Below are 20,921 nucleotides of genomic sequence, written 5' to 3'. Positions count from 1 at the left end.
GTGATGCTGGTTGGCTTCTGGCCTGGCTCTCGGAACCTAGTCTAGACATGAAATATCTCAACCCTATGGTCATAATTGATCTTTTGAAACATCCAAGCTTTCTAGAGGGTCTGTTTTTATATCACCCTTAGGTTTAGCGATAGCTTGATGACACGCGAATTTATGTGTAACATACACAAATAAATACCCAGTATTTAGGATGAGCTTGGCTTCTTTTAAAGAAACAGGAAAAAAAGCTTTGTTCCGATCAAAATCCAAATAGTTTCTGCTTTTTCTTGAGGGAGGCAGCTGAAGTCCACATGGCTATTATTAATCTAGTGTGCAGGTGGGCTGGCGTCAGACGAAGAAAAGCATCCTCCTAAGAGTGAATGCACATTTGGGTTTTCTCTCTGCCTCTGGCCGCCCTGATATCCGGCATTTATTAGGAGTTTTTGAGAGAGACGTTCCATTGTGAACAATGACAATGGCCCTGGTTATCAGCAGGAGCACATGTGAACTCTCAGAAATCTCATTTTACTCTGGAGATGTGAGAAGTCGCCTCCCATGTGGCACCCGAGGACCCAGCCTCAGGCAGGCTGCTGTGCTTAGCAAGAATGTCCTGGTGGCTGCTGTAACCCTTCTGTGACCACATCCTGGGGTCGCTGTGACAGCTGGTCAATTTCTCTATGTCCATTTGGGAATCGGGCTGATTCTGATGGTAGGAGTGAGGGCACCTGGGAAGCAGATGCACCTCGTGAGATGGAGAGGACGGGGGTGGGGGGCCACGGTGCACCAGGCTCTGCCTGCTCTGGACTCCCACTCCCTCTCACCATGAGAGCGTCTGTTCCTTTGAAGAACTCTTCCCCTGCTCTCTGTGGGTCAGTCAGTCATTGTGCGAGCTCACAGATTGGGGGGTTCAAGTCCGAGCTGGGCAAACCTGTTGTTCTAGGCTCCTAGTGAGGAAGCACCTGGCATTGGTGGGGGCCGCAGCTTGAGCCAGGACACAGGAGTTCTGTGTCCCCTCAGACACCAACAGGGCTGGATCCTCTCCCAGGGTCCCATAGGCTTCCAGGGCACTTCCTCCGATGACCTCAGGACCTCCCATGAAGCCCCACGACCTCCTAAGTTCCCAATACCACCACCTGGGGACCAAGCCTCTATATATGGACCTTTGAGGGTCACCATCCATATTCAAACCTTGTCATACACCCACCACCAAGCAGGATGTTTACATATACACACGTACGTGGCCTCTAACGTGGGTCCACTAGCCTGCTGGGCAGTGTGCGTGTACGCTCCGACTCATTGGTATACCTACAGCCTATCATGTACGTGATCCACACAACACATGTACAGAATAGAAATGGGTACGTAGAAATGGGTGAAGAACCCAGTGACTGGCACACAGCAGGTGAGATCTGGTTGAACAGCTATGTCACTTGCCTCTCCATCAGAGCCCAGAGGGATCTCTCACCCACTGCTTGCGTCCTCCCTCCGGTCCAGCCCTCTCTCTCTGCTCTCTGTGGGCTACGCCTGACCCCTTTGATGGCTGAGCCAGCAGAGGAGAGCCAGGGTAAAGTGACCCACTGGGTACTCCCTCAGACGTCAACAGGGCTGGGTCCTTGCCCAGGGAAGGCAGAGGGCACCCCGGGGGCACTCTGGGCAGCTTGCTTCAGAGGAATCTTGCTTGATGGGCAAGTGGACCGCCTGCTTAAAGGGCTACAGATTTGAAGCAGAATAAACTCAGAGTTGGTTAAAATTCTTGGACTACCTGGAGGCCGTCTGCTCATTAAGAGCCCAAAGTGACTTGGAGTTCTGTGAGAATAGCTCTTAGCATCTCTCAAAGGAAGATGCTGGACAAACTGCAGAGATGACGCTCCCAGACTCCACACGCCTTCTCACTGCCTTCGAGACCAGTCCCACCGCCAGCATATGATCGATCCGTGGTCGTGATCCACACCGCCAGGCGTGCGCAGCTGCCTGCGGATTCACAGTGAGAAACACCTGAGTAACAGCAAGCTGACGGACTTAGTGCCCAGACCACCACTAGTCCATGTAGCAGCTAAGGAAGGACGAGATTTCACATTTGCGTTTGTCAGTTTGAATGTCCAGGGAAAAATTGGTTTATCAAGGTTTTTGTTCACTGTTTAAAAATATTCTTTTAGGATCTTTTTTGTCTTTTAAGTTTCTGGGTCTCCAAGTTAATGGGGGCACAGTGAATGCCCAGCAGGGGTTTGGGTGGACAATGAATGCTTATGGGCAGCTGCTCTGACCTGGCATTATTCTAGGTTCTTGTGTTGGTGTGGGGACAGGCTCACCAGGGTCCCTGATGCCCCGGAGCTAGCAGCTTGGGGACAGCCTCACCTCACTGAGAAGAGACCTTTAAACTGAAACTGCACTGGTAAGAAGAGAACGCCAGGTGAAGACGGGGCAGAGTGGGGCAGAGAAAAGGCCAGCAGCCGCAAAGGCCCTGGGGCAGGAGCAGAGTTAGCCTCAGGCAGGAGGTTCAGTGCCCGGCGCTGTGTCCACCACAAGCAGGGTTCAGAATAAGTAGTTGCTCTTTTCAAGAAATTGCAAGAGTTAACTAACTCATTTAACGAGCTTTGGCTCCAGAGTGTAGTCCGACTATGAGACTCAGGGCAAGTTGCCTAACTTCTTTGAGCCTTGGGTTGGCTGTTATCATGATGTGAGAATCATTCCTGGAATCCTGAAAGATGGTGCGTTTATGTGAAGCCTTCATAGTTCTGTGGACATCTTCATGAAGGATGGAACCCATTTCTTTAATGAAATAACTATTCATTTCCTACTAAGCAGATGTGCTTGGCCTGAGGGCTGCTTCGGAGGACTTTGCTGGCTCCTGGGGGGACTGCACTGAGAGCTAGTGTCCCAGGACGTGCAGGCCCACGTGGCTGCAGAGCCGGACCAGAGCTGGCGGACCGTCTGGCAGACGGCTCAGTGACATCTGAGGGGGTCCAGCAGGGCTTCCCCAGGCCTTCAATCCACAGGGCGCTCCAGCCTCCTGGCCTCCCTCGGGGTGAAGGCAGCCGCACTAAGGTGCAGGGGGAGGGGCAGGCCCCAGGCCTCGTCCTCCCACTGCCTTGGCATTTCCTGACACTGTGCCTCCAGGACGACTCTGAAGAGGGACCAGTGGGCGTGTGCTCAGGGTGGTGACGTGATCAGGAAGCACCCGTCTCCCCTTAGAATTGTCCCCAGGCTCTCCTCCGCCTGCGGAGAGCGCTTCCCAGCCCAGCCCAGGCCTCCACATTGCCTGTGCGTCACTCCCTCCATCCTCCGTGCGGCCTTCACAGATCCACCTTGGAACCCTCCGGCAGCTCCCCGTGCCCTCAGGTCAGCACCTTCAGCTGCGGGGTGCAGACAGGTGGCCCCGGCTCTGGGAGACCCAGGAGAGACGGGAGACTCACCCCGAGGCCGCACTCCTGGGTGTAGACAGCCACCTTCTCCCTGCGTCCTCACAGGGTCGTCCCTCTGTGTCCGTGTCCTGATCTCTTCTTCTCAGGACTCCAGTCGGATTGGATGGGCCACCCTGGTGACCTCATTTTGCTGTGCTGACCTCTTCAGAGGTCCTCTGTCCATGTGGTCACATTTGGAGGCTCTGGGGGTTAGGACTTCAGCCATGGATTTGGGGGAATATAGTTTGACCCATAGCATGAGCTTTTCCAGGCTTTTATTAGCGCTGTGTAGTCGGACACAATAGTGGGGTTCAGGCTGACACCCTCATAAATCATGGAGTATGACTTGCTCCATTTCAGTCCATTGCAGTCCTGCTCCTCTTTCTTTACTGGCCTTCATTTTATTTATTTATTCATTTTTTAAATTAGTGATTTGTAGACAAACATACAGGGGGACTTCCCCGTGGTGTCTTCATGTAGGTATGTTGCATAATTTGATGCATTTCCTTCTGCAGTTCCTCCCTCTCCCCTCCCTCCCCTCTCCCCTCCCTCCCTCTCCCCTCCCTCCCCTCTCCCCTCCCTCCCCTCTCCCCTCCCTCCCCTCTCCCTCCACCTCCCTCCTCTGCTCCATGGATCTCCCTTCTGTTTTCCTAGGATCCACCCCCTGCTCTTCTTCCTTCTCTCTCTCTTGCTTCTCATATGAGAAAACATTCTGGTCCTGGCTCATCTCACTTAGCAGGATGCCCTCCAGTTCCATCCATTCACCAGCAAATGCCATGACTTCCTTCTTACCTGTGGCCGAGTGACACTCCCCTGGCCTGTGTCCCTGTCTTCTGTATTCACCCATCTCTAATGGCAGCTGGTTCTGTGGCTTGGCTGTTGTAACTGCTGCTATAACCACCAATGTGGCCGCGTCACTAGACTACGCCGACTTTAGTTCTTTTGGATAAATCCTGAGGAGTGGGATAGCGGGTTTTATGGCACTAACATGTGAAGCATGTCAGTCAGGGCAATCTGCCACCTGTCCCTCGCTTGTCTTTGTCACCTCGTCTCTGAGATGTTGTCCTGCAACAAGGGCCAGGAGGGCTGTTTCTTGCTGCCACTCACAGACAAGGGCCAGGAGGCTGTTTCCCACTGCCACCGGGAGGCCTGCTGACTGGCACAGTGGGTCACACTGTGGGCCATGCTCCGCAGGGGGACCTTTCCTGGGGTGCTTTCTCCTTTGCACAGTGACGGGAGACAATGTTTTTAGTCAGATACCAATCCATGTGAGCTCCTGTGCTCTCCCAGCACCGGAGGCCCTGGAGGGTCCCCAGGCCCCTGGGAAGTGTAATTCAGGCCCCAAGCTCCCATCCTGGTTGGCTGGTTCCAGATGTAGCAGCCAGAGTCTCAGAGAAGCAGAAGTGGGTGTGTGTAATAGAGGGACATGTTTATGGACCTGACGGGCACATTTTCAGGGCTGGCCAACCTGGAGTCTGCAGGGTGGACTTTCACTTCTCGGCAGTGACATCTGAGTGGGTCCAGCAGGGGCTTCCCCAGAGCCTTCACATCCACAGGGCACCCCCGGCCTCCCAGCCTCCCTCACGGCGAAGGCAAAGGCACTAAGGTGCCGAGGCCTGGCGGAGAACTGGCCGCGGCTCAGGTCTGAGGGCTGCCTACTCCTGCAGGGTTCCATCCTCCTTGGGAGGCCAGCCTTCCTTCTCTTCAGGCCTTCAGCGGATTAGATGAGGCCCACCCACAGGGCAGGGGGCCACCTGCTTTCCTCCAAGTGCACCAATTGAAGTGTCACTCGCATCCCCAGACTCCCTCACGGACACAGCCGCAGTCATGTTTGACCACATATCTGGACATGTGATCCAGTCGACTGACGTAAAATCAAGAATCACACCAGACAATCCTCGGGTGGCCAGGTTGCCCCGGGTCTGCACCGTGCTCTGTGCTTCCGCCTTTGGCACGCTTGCGGAGGAGGGTCCTGAGTACAGCGCAGGAAGGGGCTTGCGGGGATCCCCCGACCCCTCCTGACTGGCTCAGGTCAGCACTGCTCCGAGCTCCACTGCGCAGACGCAGAAGCTGAGAATACTACTGGCATGTGCCCTGGCAGGGCCCAGGTCTCTGTCCTTCTGCGGGTCACACCTCTTCCCCACCTCCCCACACGTCCCCCCTCCCTAGGCCAGCCCATGACAACCCGACCAGAGCAGCCCCCAGGTCCTCCATCCATGTGCCCCCAGCACTGATCTGCCACAGTGCTTAGATGACCTCAGGACCGAGGCCAGCGCTGGGTAATCGTCTGTCCCCTGGAGCCAACTGGGGTTAGAGTCCTGAGCAGAAGCCGGTCAAGGAGTTTCTGGGAGATCCCCTCAAGGCAGTCCTCCAGGCCGGCTGTGCCGCCTCCCCGGGGCGTGCTGAGGACGCGATTCCAGGACACTCGGGTCTCGGGCGGGCCGTGGAGTTGCCCCGTCAGCACGCTGAATGCTGAATCCCAAGTCGGGATGCCCAGCCCCGGGTGCTGGCCCCTGTGGGCTCCTGACCTCCACCACCCACTCTCCACCCACTGGGGCCCATCCCCAAATTTCTGATGCTCAGTGTGTTTGACACATGCTTTTCTCAGCGCCAGTGGAGACCACGTTAGCTAACGTTTATTTATTTGTCCTGACACTGTAATTAGCAATGATAGCGTCGGGCCTAATTGGATTAGGCTAACGGGAATGTTAATTGGGTGCTCGCCTTTTGGCAGCAAGATGGCTTTGGCCAAGCTCCTTGTTCTCGCCTCATTAGCTGCCATTTCCTTTGGAGGGGCAGCCCTGCGGCCACTTGGGACCTGGTCTTCGGCTTTGACATCAACGTCCCCAGGACCTGGGCAGAGCCAGCTGCCCTCTCCGTCACCTGGCCGAAGCTCCAAGGCCAAGAGCAGCCCCTGCTTCAGCAGATGCCCTGGGTGGACAGTCACCAGGGACCGGGGCTGGGAGCACGTGAGGTCAGGGCTGCAGGTGGGGTCCCGATATCTATCTGCCACCCCTCCACCGTGCCCCTGGCTGCTCCCCGCATGGGTCACACACTTGGCCCCACCCATGCACTGTGTCCCCTAGAGGCCTGGGAGGTCGTCCTGCAGACCCCCTCTGCGGTGGGGAGAGAGAGGCCTGCGGAGAACGCGGCTGTGCCGACTGTCACGTAACCCAGCTCTGTCCCTCACAGTCCTGGAGGCCAGAGTCCACCGTGGAGGTGTGGCCGGAGGAGCCTGTGCCCTGCTCTACCCTCCCTTCCCGTGGCCCCCGGGTGTTGACCTGCCCTGGGGACACGTGGCTGCAGCCGTAGCCACCTCCCTGCGTCTCTGCTCTTCTAGGAGTCACCTGGTGTGGCCCAGCCTAACCCAGGGCGACCTCCTCGTTAGACCCTTCATTTCGTCGGAGAAGACCCCGTCTAGGTCCAGGGCTCCCCGAGTCTGTGCCGGCGGTCCCAGGACAGACCGGTGACATAATGACAAAGTTTAGTTCCCAGTCTGGAGTGTGGACAGTGGGGAGCAGGCTGGCACTGGTTGGGTTCCGCGAGGCCCCTCCAGGTCCAGACTGCTGGCTTCCTGCTGTGTTCTCACGTGAACAAGAGCGTCCCACAGAAGCTCTGATGAGCCGACTGATGCTCAGAGAGGGTGGGTGACTTGCCTGGTGTCACACAGTAGAGATGGAATCTGCACCCTGGTCCGAGGGCCCAGAACCCGACCCTTCTCCATGCCTCTGTCTTCTGGACACCACTTGTCTCCCAGGCACTAGGCTTTGGGCCCATTGCCCAGCCTGGCCAGACCAGGAGGAAGCAAGACAGGATTTGTGAACAGCCCCACAGAGGGTCGGCCAGAGGAGCAGGAGCCGGCCAGCTCCCCAAGGCCAGCCTTCTTAGCTGCGCTCCTGAGAAACGGCTTTCCAAGATGCCCTCAGGGGCAGATCCAAGCCCTCAGCTTACCCAGGAGGGGTCCAGGCCTACGATTGACAGGTCCCAGCCACCCCCACCCCGTGCTCAGAGGCCAAGACCCTCGGTGGACTCCTCTTCCTGGACCTGCAGATCCAAACTTCCGCCTTCCCTCCCAACCCCCCGCCAGCAGCCTTGATCCCCCTGGGGTGGCAAAGTCCACCTTCCAGCCCTGCCCTCACCGTGGGCTCTTGGTCCAAAGATGGCTTTCCAACCTACTTTTGAAGAGTCTCCTCCGGTTCTTAAGCAACGCTGAGCTGAGGTGAGGGCCCCACCGCCCTCCCTGGGGGCCTTGATGACCACTGAGTATCTCCAGTGTCCCCTGAGAGCCTTGGTGACCACTGAGTATCTCCAGTGTCCCCTGGACACCAGTGACTCTGAATGCAGCCTCCCTCCACAGCTTGGCGAGCCTCTGAGCAACAGCTGAGCTCCCCTTCTGAGATGGCCAGGGAGAACAGGGGTGCAGGGGTGAGAAGTCCAGTTTGGCAGTTCCACCACCTCTGCCTTCAGACGCGGGCTGGAATCTGGACTTCCGCTCCATTCCCAGGATCCTTCTTCTCCCTGCATTTTGTATTTTCAAGTTCTCTAGAGATGGGAGCCCCAGGACGTTCAGCCTCACGCCACTTGTTTGACTGCCTGGAGGTCCCGTGACGTCTACGGGTGAACGTGGCGAGCTGCAGTTGATGTCCCGCGTCCCCCTTGTACTGCCAGCCCCCAGCTCCTTGGCCTCCTCCAGTTTTGCCCAGTGGGCAGCGTGGGTTTTGCTCCCTCAGCTCCCCCCAGGCTGAGGCTGAGGCTCAGAGACCAGAGCTGGAGCTGCACTCGGGGCCTTTCCCAGCCGTCCTCCTCTTCCACGAGTAAACTACGCACATCTGAGCTGGGAGGGGCTCACTTCCCAGCAGAAGAGCAACCCAGTGCCTGGAGGAAGCCCGGGTTCCTAGCCAGGTGCCCACTGTCTTATTGCTAGTGTCTCTCCACCTGCCGTGTTCTCTAGGGGGTGGTGGACCGAGGGCCACTGGGGAGCCGGACAGCTGGGCTTGAGTCTGGAACCTGGAGGAAGGTCTGGAAGCCTTTGTGCCTCCCTTTCCTTTGTCCATGGAGACAGCAGTGGAACTGCCCTGGGTGGAATAGTGTCCCAGTCATGTCCTCCTGGAACCTTGGACTGTGGCCTTATTTGGAAGCCCAGGGATCCTGCGTGTCTATGATCCTGCGTATCGGTGCTTCTGAGAAGGAACAAATCCTATGTATATTATTTATTTTTACACACACAGACTTATGGTACAGTTTAATTTATAAACTTTTCTCCCTAAGTACGTTATTTTGCTGTCACATCCTTCCTGTGATGACCTGATTGTTCAATGCCTGCATGATGGGATGGATCGAGGTGTAGGCACCGTGAGGTAGCTATAGGCTGCCATGTAAGGGTCACCCGGACACAAGCGCTGCAGTAGTGCACCCATCAATCGATCACCAAGAGGGATACTAAGTGACTATGGGAAAGAGCATATACAGCATGGATACACTGGTCAAAGGGATGATACGTCCTGGGAGATGGAGAAGAGGTTTGTCTATATGAGGAAAGGCGTGGCATGTTATGACAGAACGTCAAGGAGGGACTTCTCAGTGGAGTCCAACTTGTTAGAAAGCCACCAAGGCACTGGGGTGAAATTTCATCACACTACTTAGAATGCAACTTAGGTTTTATGAGTAATTTATCCCTGGAACTTTCCATTTGATATTTTCAGACTACAGTTGACTGAAGGTGGCTGAGGTCAAGGAAAGAGAAGGGTAAGGTATAGATGTAATGGCTTATGTCCTTACAAGAGGTAATTGCTGGTGTCCTTACACGATGTTGGGGAACAGAGGCAGACGCACATGGGAGGAGGCCCAGCAAAGAGGGAGGCAGAGCTTGAAGCGCTCCAGCTGCAAACCAGAGAGAGCCAGGGATAGTGGCGAGTGCTAGGTGAGGCCAGGGAATCCTCCCCGTGAGCGCGGGGCCGCCCACACCTTGAACCTGGGCTTCTGGACTCCTAAGGGAAAGACAGTACGTTCCTGCCATTCAGGCTGCCTGGCTTGTGGGTACGTTAGAGCCGCTGGGGAAGGCAGCAGCTGCTTCCCCTGGCTTCTGGGGACATCTGACCCCGCCGTCTTGGTCACTCTTGCCCATGCACGCCAGCCCTGCGCGTGTGGCAAACCATACTGCTCCCGGCGTCTCCCTGGGCTCCTGCCCTCCTTGACACCATCCCTTTGTCTAGAGGACTCCCCTGGCCCCCATCCTCTTCCCTTCTTCCACATTCGTCCTCTGCCCTGATTCCCTGGCGAAGCCACCTCTGCCCTTGGTTTAGGGAGTCACTCAAAGTCAGAGGCCATGGGTCTGAGCCGGGCACAGTGTGCAGTGGCTTGTTGGGCCTGGTGGGTCGACGCCTGCTCGTGGGCAGTGCCTCCTCCTGTGGACGGGGGAGGGAGGCTTTATCCCTGGGGTTCTCGGGGGGGGGGGGGGGCTGACGGGGGAACGGAGGTGACAGCACCCGGCCTGCAGTGGTGGTGCACCACGTGGGTGTCGTCCTCGCTCAGAGCCTGGGGCCGTGGCTGGGTTTCAAGAGGCGGCCCAAGGAAGGATCTGAGTGTAGGGCCCTGGAGAGGCAAAGGGATCCCAGGGAGCAGGGAGGGCAGAGAGAGGGGGCTGTGAGAGGAGTCTGTCCCAGACCCGGGACAGTGCCAACAGCAGCTCAGACTTGTCCCACCCACCCTGCAGGGGAGCTGGGGTGCAGGGACTCCCATCCCATCAGCCACGGACTGAATACCCCAATTCCCTGGCTTTGCTGGTCTGTCTCATGGGCTGCAAATGGGAGCTCTGCCCACAAAAGACAGTCCATGGGCGAAGAAGTGCAGGGCTGGGGTGTGGAAGTCGGGAGGTGGGCACCATGTGGGGAGTCAGCTGGGCACAGATAGGGCTGCGGTCACTGGCCCTCCCTCTGGTCTCCTCCAGGGCTGTGAGCTGCTCCCTCTGGTCTCCTCCAGGGCTGTGAGCTGCTCCCTCTGTCTCTTGACCCCAAGGCTGCCTCCCCAGCACCTAGACAGGGCCAGGAACCTAGGGTTCCAACTCTGCCCTCGGGGACTGATGGGGGACAGTTTATGGAGCTGCTCTGCCAGCGGACTTGACCCCAGGGTGGAAACGCAGCGGCTCCCGGTTTTCCTTAAACGTGGGCCTGAACGCTCTCCTTTGCCCGTTGCCCAGGTGTGCATCGTGCAGAAGCGAGACACGAAGAAGATGTACGCCATGAAGTACATGAACAAGCAGAAGTGCATCGAGAGGGACGAGGTGCGCAACGTCTTCCGCGAGCTGCAGGTCATGCAGGGGCTGGAGCATCCGTTCCTGGTCAACCTGTGGTGAGTGGCGCCCGCCGCGCCCCGGGCACCTCCTCCCCAGCTGCAGAGAAAGGAGAGCGATGACCTGGCGCAGGCGTTCTCAGGGGTCTGTGGTCTCCCTTTCTGATGAGATCTTGGGATTCGCTTGGTCAGTCATGCTCTTTCCTGATGCATGAGAGCTGAACGCAGATGGAGCAGAGGTTTGTCTGAGGAAACGTGTGGCAGGTCATAAGGGAACGTCAAGGGGAGACTTCTCAGTGGAGTCCGACTTGTTAGAAAGCCACCATAGCACTGAGGGCAGGAAGGACCACTGAGCCCCCGTCCCACTCCGTGCATCGTGGCCGCCCGGCATGGACGTCTGAGCTCCAGGTCCTGAATCTGCCCATGAGGCCAGCCATGGTTCACTTTCCAGAACTCTCTATCTTGTCCCTGGTCATTATCTCCACTTTAAATTTGCATCCTAGAAACCCCTCCCTGCAGGTGGGTCCCTGCCTCTGGGCCTTTGCATGTGGCCTCTCCTCCTGAGACAGTCACGTCCTGGTCTCCTCCTGGGCCCCATCCAACTCCTGGGTTGCAGTTAGGAAGCCCCAGGCCCTCTGCGACCCAGAGGCTGGGCACAGCCGAGGTTTCTGCCTTGCTCCGTGTTGACCCACCTCATTGGATGGCTGATGGTTCTAAGATATGCTCGCCCTGGAAGCAGCTGTTTCCGGGTGCTCTGGCTGCAGGAGTCCCTGTGGGGGGCATTGGCAAAGGCTTCCTGAGCGGGGTTTGGTGGAGGAGCCAAGATGGTTACTCCAGGAAACCAGTGCTCTTCACTGCACTGACCTTGTGGGCAACAAGGTGACCCCGATGGGGACATCTACGATGTTGATTGCTGTCTGTTCCTAGAAGCCCTTTGAGCCGTGGGAAGTAGTTGAAGAAGGAGGACCTCAGGTTGCTGTGTCTGAGGACCCGGAGGCAGGCATGGTACATGCACAGACTCGGGCATCTCCCTGGGGAAAACCCAGCCTAGCTGTGGCCCAGAGGAGTCCACATCATAACCGAAGGGTCGTCCTGGCTCTAGGCACTGGGGGAAATGACTTTGATTGCTGAACAAGAGAATCTCTTAAAAACACATTTCTTATCAGAAAAGCAGTATACATTTGTTGCAAAATACAGAAGATTAAACACATAAGAAAGTATAAGAAAAGTATGAGAAAGTAACAGCTGCCCAGAATCCCACCATATGGCCTTCTTCAGCGACTGCCAGTTGTTTCCAGATCATTCTTAGAGAAGTGCTCATCCCTGGCCCTGGTCATTGCTACAACCCCCAACCTGCCTTTCAGCAGATTCATTTGGGGCTTGATATTCTTTTCTTATTCCTTTTCTCGTAGTTTTCATATCAATGGTGGCTGTCTGTGTAAGCTGTAGGTATGAGAAACATGAATAGTAATTTTGTATTTAACTCTTTCAAATTGATGGTCTGGCAGAAGCACTAGCTTATCACTGACACTTTTTACAGTATGTGTTTTTAAAGGCTGTGTAATATTCCACTGTAGAGAAGAATGATGAGCCGTTTGACCTCTGTCCTCTCCCATGGGTAACTAAGGCAGCTTCTGGTGTTTCTGCCAGTGTAGGCTCTGCTTAGATGACTGTCTGGAGCCCAGCCTTTAGGAGAGACGGCTCAGGGTCCCAGGGACTGGGATGCACACTCGAGCTTGTAGGACGTGTGCTAAAGGAGAGTTCATGGATACTACACACCGACACAGGGCTTTCCAACAAGACAGTGCTGGACAGATAAGAAATTTCTGTAAATGTTGGTCTCTGGTGGCACTGAGCTCCCACCATTAGAAGGAAGGACTGAATCCATGGTTGACTTGGGAGTCACCTCCGAACTCTGGGACTCAGCGTCTTCCCTTGCTAAAGGACACACTGAGACTCTGTTCACCGCAAGGACTGTTTTGAGAATTACCGAAAGAAAAGCTGTGAAAGTGTAGGTTTTGTAAATGAAAATGTTATCCACTGAAAGAGGCCATAAATGTGTGTGTGTGTGTGTATGTGTGTGTATGTGTGTTTATGTGTGTATGTGTGTGTATGTTTGTGTATGTGTGTATGTGTGTGTATATGTGTGTGTATGTGTGTGTATATGTGTGTGTATGTTTGTGTATGTGTGTGTGTTTGTGTATGTGTGTATGTGTATGTATGTGTGTACGTGTGTGTTTGTGTGTATGTGTGTGTGTATGTATGTGTGTATGTGTGTGTTTGTGTATGTTTGTGTATATGTGTGTATGTGTGTGTGTGTGTGTGTGTGTGTGTTGGGTGACAGATAGATATATGATAGAGAGATGGTAGACAGATGGGAGATAGGCGGACAGCTGATAGATCAGGCAGATGGATGACGGGATAGATAGTAAGTCAACATACAGCTCATGGTAGGCACCCAGGCAGGCCGACGATGACCTATCAAGTCCCCATCTAACAGGAAGAGAGTCCTGTTCCGCTGGTCAGCACTGAGTTCATGAGCCGTGGGGCCAGGATTGATTTGATTGTAGGGACAGGAACTCAGCTTACCTTACCGAAGCTCACAGGACTTTCTTGGCTCCCATAACTAAGCCTGGACTCGCGCTGACCTGGCCTTCCTGCTGTGCCCTGCATTTGTTAGCTTGGTGTTCAGAGCCACGGCTGACACTGGCCCCAGTCGTGGCTGTGCAGCCCCTGCAGAGCCCGAGGCCGTGACTGGCCTGGGTGGTCAGGGCCCATTCCTGTGAAGGAGGGCGGGAGGGTGGCCCCGAGTGTGTGAGCAGACGGTGAGGGAAGGGGGTCCCCAGAGGGAAGGCAGAGAACAAGCAGAGCCTGTGCCGGCTCCTTGCGGGGTCCCCGCTCCGCCTGCCGTGCCCTGCCCGTTTCCCAGCTGCGCAGCGGGCTCTCGGCAGCTGTCACTGCCTGCATTGGCTGGTGTGCTGCCAGGCTCAGGTCCCCACCTGCCCTGCTGTCTTCATCTCGGGGGGAAGAGACCCCAGCCTTTGCTGGAACCTGGATGTGGTCTGGGCTCCCTCAGTGCTCCCAGTGGCCTCCGGCACTTCCTGTGATCCTGCCCTGACCAATCCCGGTTGCAGATGCCCATGAGCCACAGCACTCACAGGGGAGGACATGGGACTCGAACCTGGGACGCTTCACCCTGCGCCTCCTCACCCTGCGCCTCCTCACCTCCTGCCTGTGCCCACCCCGCCTCCTGCCTGCACAGACCCCGCTGCAGGCTTCTGTTGCCGCCTCTCTCACCCCTGCTGAGGGGACGTGGTGGGAATTGCTCTCTGGGTTCATGGGGACACCAGTGCTTTATGTTAATTACCCGTCAGCTCCTGAGCGTGTTGCCTGAGGGTGAATTACTGCGCCCCGAGGCCGGCCTCCTGTCCTTCTTTCCGGCTGACAGGCTCCGGAGCTGGCACAAGCGAAGGCCCAGCATCAACTAGTTTCCATGTCAGTTTTGCTCTGAAGAGTGAGTGGTTGGTGCTCCCAAGCCTCGGTAGCCCAGGCTGAGCTGTCGGGGGCTGTATTTCCCCTGTCCAGAGCGGAGCTGTTTTGCTCTCCTGTGCTTAAGACAATCACAGCCAAGGAGAAAGGAAAGAGGAAGCCCAAAGCGCGGGGGCACCATGTGCAGGGGGCCCTGGTGGCCGGGGGGGAGGGCAAGCCTGGGGAAGGGACAAGCGTCTGACCTCCCCGTCCTCTCGCCAGCTGTGAGGCAGCTGTTGACCAAAGTGTGTCCCCCACATTCACATATCAAAGTCTTAATTCCCAGGTGACTGTGTCTGCAGAGGGGGCCTCTGAGAGGTCATTCTGGCTGGATGTGGTCATCGGGTGCTAATCTGGTTAGGACTGTGGCCTCCGAGAGGAAACAGAGACATCTCATTGAGGATGCAGCAGGAAGGTTGTCCTCCTTGAGCCAGAGCGAGGGCCCCTCCAGGACCTGACCACACTGGCTCCTGACCTCGAGTTCCAGCCTCCAGCTTGGTGAGCTGCCCATCTCGGCAGCCGGGGCTGATGAACAGAGGCCTCGAGGGCCAGCAGCCCCCTCCCGTGTTTCCTTATTTGTAAAACTGCAATGAAAGATGGCATTGCCCTAGGGTTGTTCCTTGGATCAAATGGATGACACCTGACCCTCCCCTAGGTCCTGGGCAGCGTGCCCCCCGGGGGCCTCTGCTGTTATGAGCACACGGCCCTCAGTCCTCAGGTGAGAGGACCTTTCTTCTCCCACTCTCCTCCAGCATGGGGGGGAGGCCTGGCCAGCCTGGGAGGACGCATCTTGAGATATGTCACGAGGCCGTGACCCTGACTGAACGCCAGTGGCAGGTAGTCATTCACGTCTTCAGGCCGTGTGATGGAGTCACCTCCACCCATCTGGCTGGGGGTTCTCTACACACATCCAGATGGTTCATATGAGATTGGGTGAGGGAGGCACCTGCCACCAGTCACTGTCAGCACAACTGTGAGAGCGGACACAGGCAGGACGGGATAAGAACAGATGTTCCAGGTCAGTTAGACGGCTCTCACAGCAACTGCATGTTTCTAGAACCTTCTTGAAGTGGTGATGGAATAAGTCAATATACAGATGTCTTCCTACCACTCTGAGCCAAGGAAGAACCACTTAAATCAGTGGCCAAACCTTACTCTTGAGATCTTCAGTTAAGATGAAGTGTGGTCAGAATTTCAGGGCAGAGCTGTTCTGGCTGGAGCAGGGGACGGGGGGCGGGGGGGGGGGGGGGGGGGCCTGGGGCAGGACAGAGGCGGGATGCCCCCAGGGGACCTTTGACAAAGGATACCATATGGCCTTCATCAGCAACTGCCAGTTGTTAACAGATCATTTCTGGAGAAGAATTCACCCCTGGCCTTGGTCATGGCTACAGCCCCCAACCTGCCTTTCAGCCTCTGGCCAGTTCATCACCAGTCTGCCCTGAGTGGAGCACGTCTTACCTGAGTGCAAACTCAGTCCACCGCTTCTCTCATAAAACTCTGCAGGGGCTCCCCAAAGCCCTCAGGACAAGTGTCCTTCTGTGACTTGGGCCCTGCGACTAAGCCAGCCTGTCTTCTAACACCTGCCCCTGCTGATGCCATCTGGGTCTTCATGCCAGCCATAATGATGATCTGTGACAGGGCCCAGTGTCCTTGACTCTCCTGGCCTCTGCCCCTGCTGTTCCTTCTGCCCAGCTCACGTCCCCCGCTGTTCACTGTGTCCACGTGAGAACTCTGCGCTTCTCCTGACCATGCACATCCTTGAAGCAGGCACTCATTACGCTCCTGATGGGACCAGGCACATCCTACCTTCTAAGGTCCAGGATGAAGAGGGTCAGCGCAGCCGCTGCCCTGTGGAGTGTGTGACTTGTGGTCCAGGTGTCCCTCCTCCAACCCTCCCGGAACTGCCACCCAGCCTGAGCCCAGGTTTCTCCTGTCCCTGTTACATGCAGGGCAGCTTGCTGCGTTCATCCATTTCATAAGCAGTGAGCCCCTTGGGCAGGGGACCGTGCCTGGCTCATCCCTGGCTGAGAGGCATGTGACATCAAGCAGATCTTGTTTGCTGCTGTTGTGGGCCTGCAGGGTGCCCTGCTGTGAGGATGCCAGAGTTCACCATCTCATAGAGCTTGCAGGTGGGAGAAGACGGTGTCACACAGACACCACCCCGGCCTCAGGAGTGACTATGCTTTGGTGGCCTGGGGACACACCCCCCATGCCCTGGGGATCTACTGTCCTGTGCATCCGTGACACGCAGAGGAGAGAGCTGGTGCATTCTTCCCCATTCCTTCGAGTGACGTCTTCAGTTCCCGCATCCACTGTGACATCCTCATCACCATGGTAACCTCCAGCACCAAAGGGAAGAGTTATGCTGACTTGTCCAGGGGTTCTTGTCACCTGGGGCTGTGCAGCCTGTGCCGCAGCACTGGTGGCTTCAGCTTACACTTGGAAGATGTCAGGTTTCCGCATTTTCCTGACAGTGGCACAGGGTAGTTATCCGAGGAGGGGCAGGCAGGTGGGGGCTATGACTGTGAGCCACAGGCTGCACCCTGACACTCGGAGGGCCAGCGCAGGCTGTGCAAAGGCTGTGGAAGGAGCCAGACGTCACACTGTGCACAAGCAGAGCCCCGGGAGTGAGCAGATGGGCCTAGGGAGCTGGCCGGGGTGTGTCGGGAGATTCCTATGAGTAGGGGACCCAGCGATCCATCACGGAGGCCATGGGATTCATCCACGGTCCTGTGGAGAGCCAGGACTGTCCGCGGGATACGTCCTGTGTACAACGGGGCACCTTCTGTGCCTCCTCCTCTGGCTCCTCCTCCTCACGCCCCTCCTCCTCCTCACGCTCCTCCTCCTCCTCACGCCCCTCCTCCTCACTCCCTCACGCCTTCCCAGGGGTTGTTCTGTCAATGGAGTCCTCTTTGGTCCATGGGAGTGTCAAATGCATCTCATACTTATTCAATATAGTAGTGACAGCGCCATTTATTGATCACCCCTGGTGCAATTCTCTTTCCATATATCATCTTAATTAATCCCAAGACCCACCTTGAAAAGGCAGATGTTATTATCTCCAGTTTACACCCAGAAAAAGTGAGCACTAGGGGCTCACATTATTTACACGAGATTACAGAGCTCCTGAAAGGCAGTGTTGGGATTAGAAGCAAAGGTGGGCTGCTAATGCCCAGCTCCCCTGGGGAGAAGGACCGGGGGATCATCAGAGCACGTCAGGCTCTGAGGTGCAGCATTTGTCATTATGCAAGCTGCAAAGGCTCCACTGTGGTCTGTTTCAATCTTATGCTGTGATGTCGGCTGGCTTCAGCACTCCTGAGAATTCAGCAGTTGATTCTTGAGAGCCTGGGTGATGAGCCAGACCCCGCTCTGGGGTCCCAAATCCAACAGCAAAGCCTGAGTGCCCTGGAGACCCATCTTCTGTGAGTCAGTCCCAGAGTGAGGCTCCAAAATATCAAAACAAGTTCCTCCCTCCCTCCAAGAAGAGGATGCTTTCCCACACGCAAGAGGGGAGCATGGTGACTGTGGACTTGATGGAGCAGCCAGCGTGGAAGATGGTCCTCCCTGTTCCGAGGTGCATATCCTTGGAAGCCTCAGTTTCCTCACCCATATATGATGCCTCCCTCCCTCCTGTGCTTTGTGAGGTTCAAATCTGTTGAGATCTGGCGGAAGAAAGCCTTATGGAAACTAAGATTTGCTAGAGGGATGTACGCTGTCACCGTTCCTCCTGAGGAAACCCTGGTATTAATGATGACCGGTAAATTCTCTGACAATTTGTGTGCATGAAATTGCTAGTGGGAGGTCATTGCCATTGGGACATGCAGATGAGACCCGAGGTGGTTCAGTGACCAAGCAGTTTTATGGGAAGCCCATGTCCCAAAGAGCCACCAAAATTGCATTAGAATGTGATGCATTTTAATGGGGGGTGTCATTCAATGGGGCATGGTGAGGCCCTGGGTCCTCTGGGGTTTGCAGGTCACAAGGCAACCCCACACCCAGGCCCGCCTCCTCCCACAGGTCCCTCTGCCTGGGGTGGTTTTCTCCAGACGCCTGCAAGGCGACCCCTTTACTTTTTTCAGATCATCTGTGTGAGGTCCTCTCTTATCTGCATGATGCCCACATTTTCATCACTGTGTCCCCAGCACTCGTAACCATGCCTGGCACATAGTAGTTGCTCAGGAAGCACTTGTCGGATGAGAGAATTGCTGTGTCCAGGACACAGGACTCGCACCAAGCAGCAGAGACAGAGGCAGGACGGGGTGGGGTCTGCTCTCAGGAAAGCAGCTCTGCTGTCAAGGCTGCAGGGGCTGCTTCTCCTGGGAGAGCAATTTGAGGCAGGTAGTAAGTGAGAGAGTCCACCACGTTCAAGATCCTAGGCCAAAGTGGCATTTTCTTGGAAAGCCCATCACCAGGGACCATTGTAAGACATTTTTCATGCTATTGAATCCCCGGTGACACTATGCTGTGTCCATCCCCAGGGGGTAACGTCATATGGTTGCACAGCATGGTGGCCTGGTCCTCAGGGCCCTGCAAGATCAAAGTCACACCGTGACTTACATGATCAGAGACTTTGCCACTTTTATCAAAGTCTTTCTACCTGGTCAAGTGGACACGCATGGCTGCCCATCAGTTAGCACGCTCCACACTACATCCCCAAACTTATCCATCCTGTGAGTGAAACCTTGGGCATTCCCACCAACGCCCCCACCACCGGGGCTCCTCTTCCGCCAGCCCCAGGTAACCGCCATTCTGCTCTCTGCTCTATGTGTCTGACCTTTTTAGGGCCACCTAGGTCTTAGTCCATTTTCTGTGGTGATAAAAAAATTGTAAGACTAGATAATTTATAAAGATCAGAAGTTATTTGACTCGTGGCTCTGGATCCCAGGAAGTCCAAGAGCCTGGGCAGCACCTGGTGAGGGCCTCCTGGGTGGGCCAGAGCAAGCCGCTGTCTGGGTCCCTCCTGTCTCCTTATAGAGCCACTGATGTCACTGTGGGGCCCACCCATGACCTCATCTAACCTCAGATCCCTCCCAGAGGCCCATCTCCAAATGCCGCGTGTGCACGTGGAGATCAAGCCTTCACACATGAGTGTGGACCACACATTCCAACCCAGGGGCATCTAATGGAAGGGCCAGGCCCCAGCCTTCTGACCCCCATCTTCCTACTCTCAGCTCCCAAAGTGAACCCTGCTCCCCCATCCCCCCCCTGGCTGCCCCTGGGGAAGACAACCCCACCCACTGCTCTTGGTCCCCAGCCATCCTCCCTGACCGCCCAGCTGCCATGTTGAATTGGATGTTTGTACCTGACCCGAGGTTGGGACATCAGCCGAGAAGGTTGGAAGGAACGGAGACGAAGGAACAAGAGCCACCTGTTCCCCAGGGAGCTGTGTGACCCTTGAGGGCAGGGACTCTGCTCTTGACCTCGTCCTTAGCTCTGCACGGATGACAAGTCGCCCTGGAGTTCCTGTTTGGGTGGGGCCAGAGCAATGGAATGGCGACCTTAAATGCTTCTGGAGTCAGGAATTCCTCTCGGTTTCCAGTTTTAATTGATTTGTCCATGACTCATAACAGAAGCATATTTTCATTCTGATGAGCAGGGCACACACCTTTGATTTGCCAGTATGTTCTGCAGGATAGTCTGTAGCTGCTCGCTCACCCTGAAGTGGGGAAATGGGCATTCAGTAGACACGCTCCCATCTCCTTCATGCCTGCCCGCCTTGCCACAGCCCTGTCCTTCCTGAGTGCCCACAGCCTGCCACCGAGGCCCATTCATGCCAGTGAAAGTTGTGGAAATGTGGCTGCAGAGAGATTGCCTGCTTTCCAACGGGCCAGCGAGCCTGTGATGCCCCAGGACATCTGGAGAGGGACACTGGAAGGCCAGACTGCCCGGGGTCTCTCCCAGCCTCAAGTGCAACTGTTTGTACTTGAGAACCACCCACACCCTTATGGACTTGGCATTTTCTTACCAATTCGCGTTTTTATTTATATGAGCTGGATTTGGAAAACGTGGTATTTCTCCATAAATAAAAAACTAGCTTCTATTGTCCTAAATTGAAGCCAATCCTAAAAATACACACCAAGAAACTGATGTGATGCCATTAAAGGCTAACCACTTACCAAACCTGCCACCATTCTGAGCCCGGGACCTGGTCCTTCCTTATCTACCATGGAGACTGTCAAGGAATAGGGACGTGGGAAGGACAGGCCAGTGTCACACCGAGCCTTGCCCTCCACGGGAACAGGAGTGGAACAGAGCGAGTGGCTTTCTTGCTCTGCATCCGATGCCACACCCAAGGCCCCCAGGTCACCTCGCTGGTGGCGTGGGTGGGACACAGGCCACAGCCCCAGTGACACTGCTGCTGAAGCCCACCGAGTGCCAGCTGCCACCCTCCTTCCCCTCCTTCTCTCCTCCGTGCCTCCTTCTTTCTTTTGTTTTTTTTTTTTTTTTTTTTTTTTTTTTTTTTTTTTTTGCAATGGTTTTATTCCAAAACAAACTTAAAGCTACTACTACAAATCTTAAAAAATTCAAGGCAAAATATGTTGCTAAGCAAGAAAACAGAAGGAGAAAGGAATCGATGTAGGGATCGAAAGTGCAGCTAAGGAAACACCCAAGCCTTGGTCAGCCCAGCTCCACCCCCGGGCACCCACAGCAGCGCCCTGGGTCATGTGGCTGAGACTGGAAGGAATGGTGGCAGCTGCGCAGAATGGTCCCCCGCTT

The 20,921-nt window shown here is 55.7% G+C and overlaps 1 protein-coding gene across 2 annotated transcripts in view; it reads left to right on the top strand.

Annotated features, from left to right (window-relative positions):
* Positions 1-20,921, top strand: part of Stk32b (serine/threonine kinase 32B) — a 274,031-nt gene that overhangs the window by 84,160 nt on the left and 168,950 nt on the right. For both annotated transcript variants that reach the window (XM_027938027.2, XM_027938020.3), the window contains exon 3: positions 10,585-10,736. In XM_027938027.2, coding sequence (XP_027793828.1) covers positions 10,585-10,736 — 152 coding nt within the window. The remainder of the gene's footprint in view (positions 1-10,584; positions 10,737-20,921) is intronic.

This window comes from Marmota flaviventris, chromosome 7 (assembly GCF_047511675.1).
Source record: "Marmota flaviventris isolate mMarFla1 chromosome 7, mMarFla1.hap1, whole genome shotgun sequence".
Taxonomy (NCBI): domain Eukaryota; kingdom Metazoa; phylum Chordata; class Mammalia; order Rodentia; family Sciuridae; genus Marmota; species Marmota flaviventris.
The sequence above is the reverse complement of the archived record's forward strand: the minus strand, read 5'-3'. Positions and strand labels throughout refer to the sequence as shown.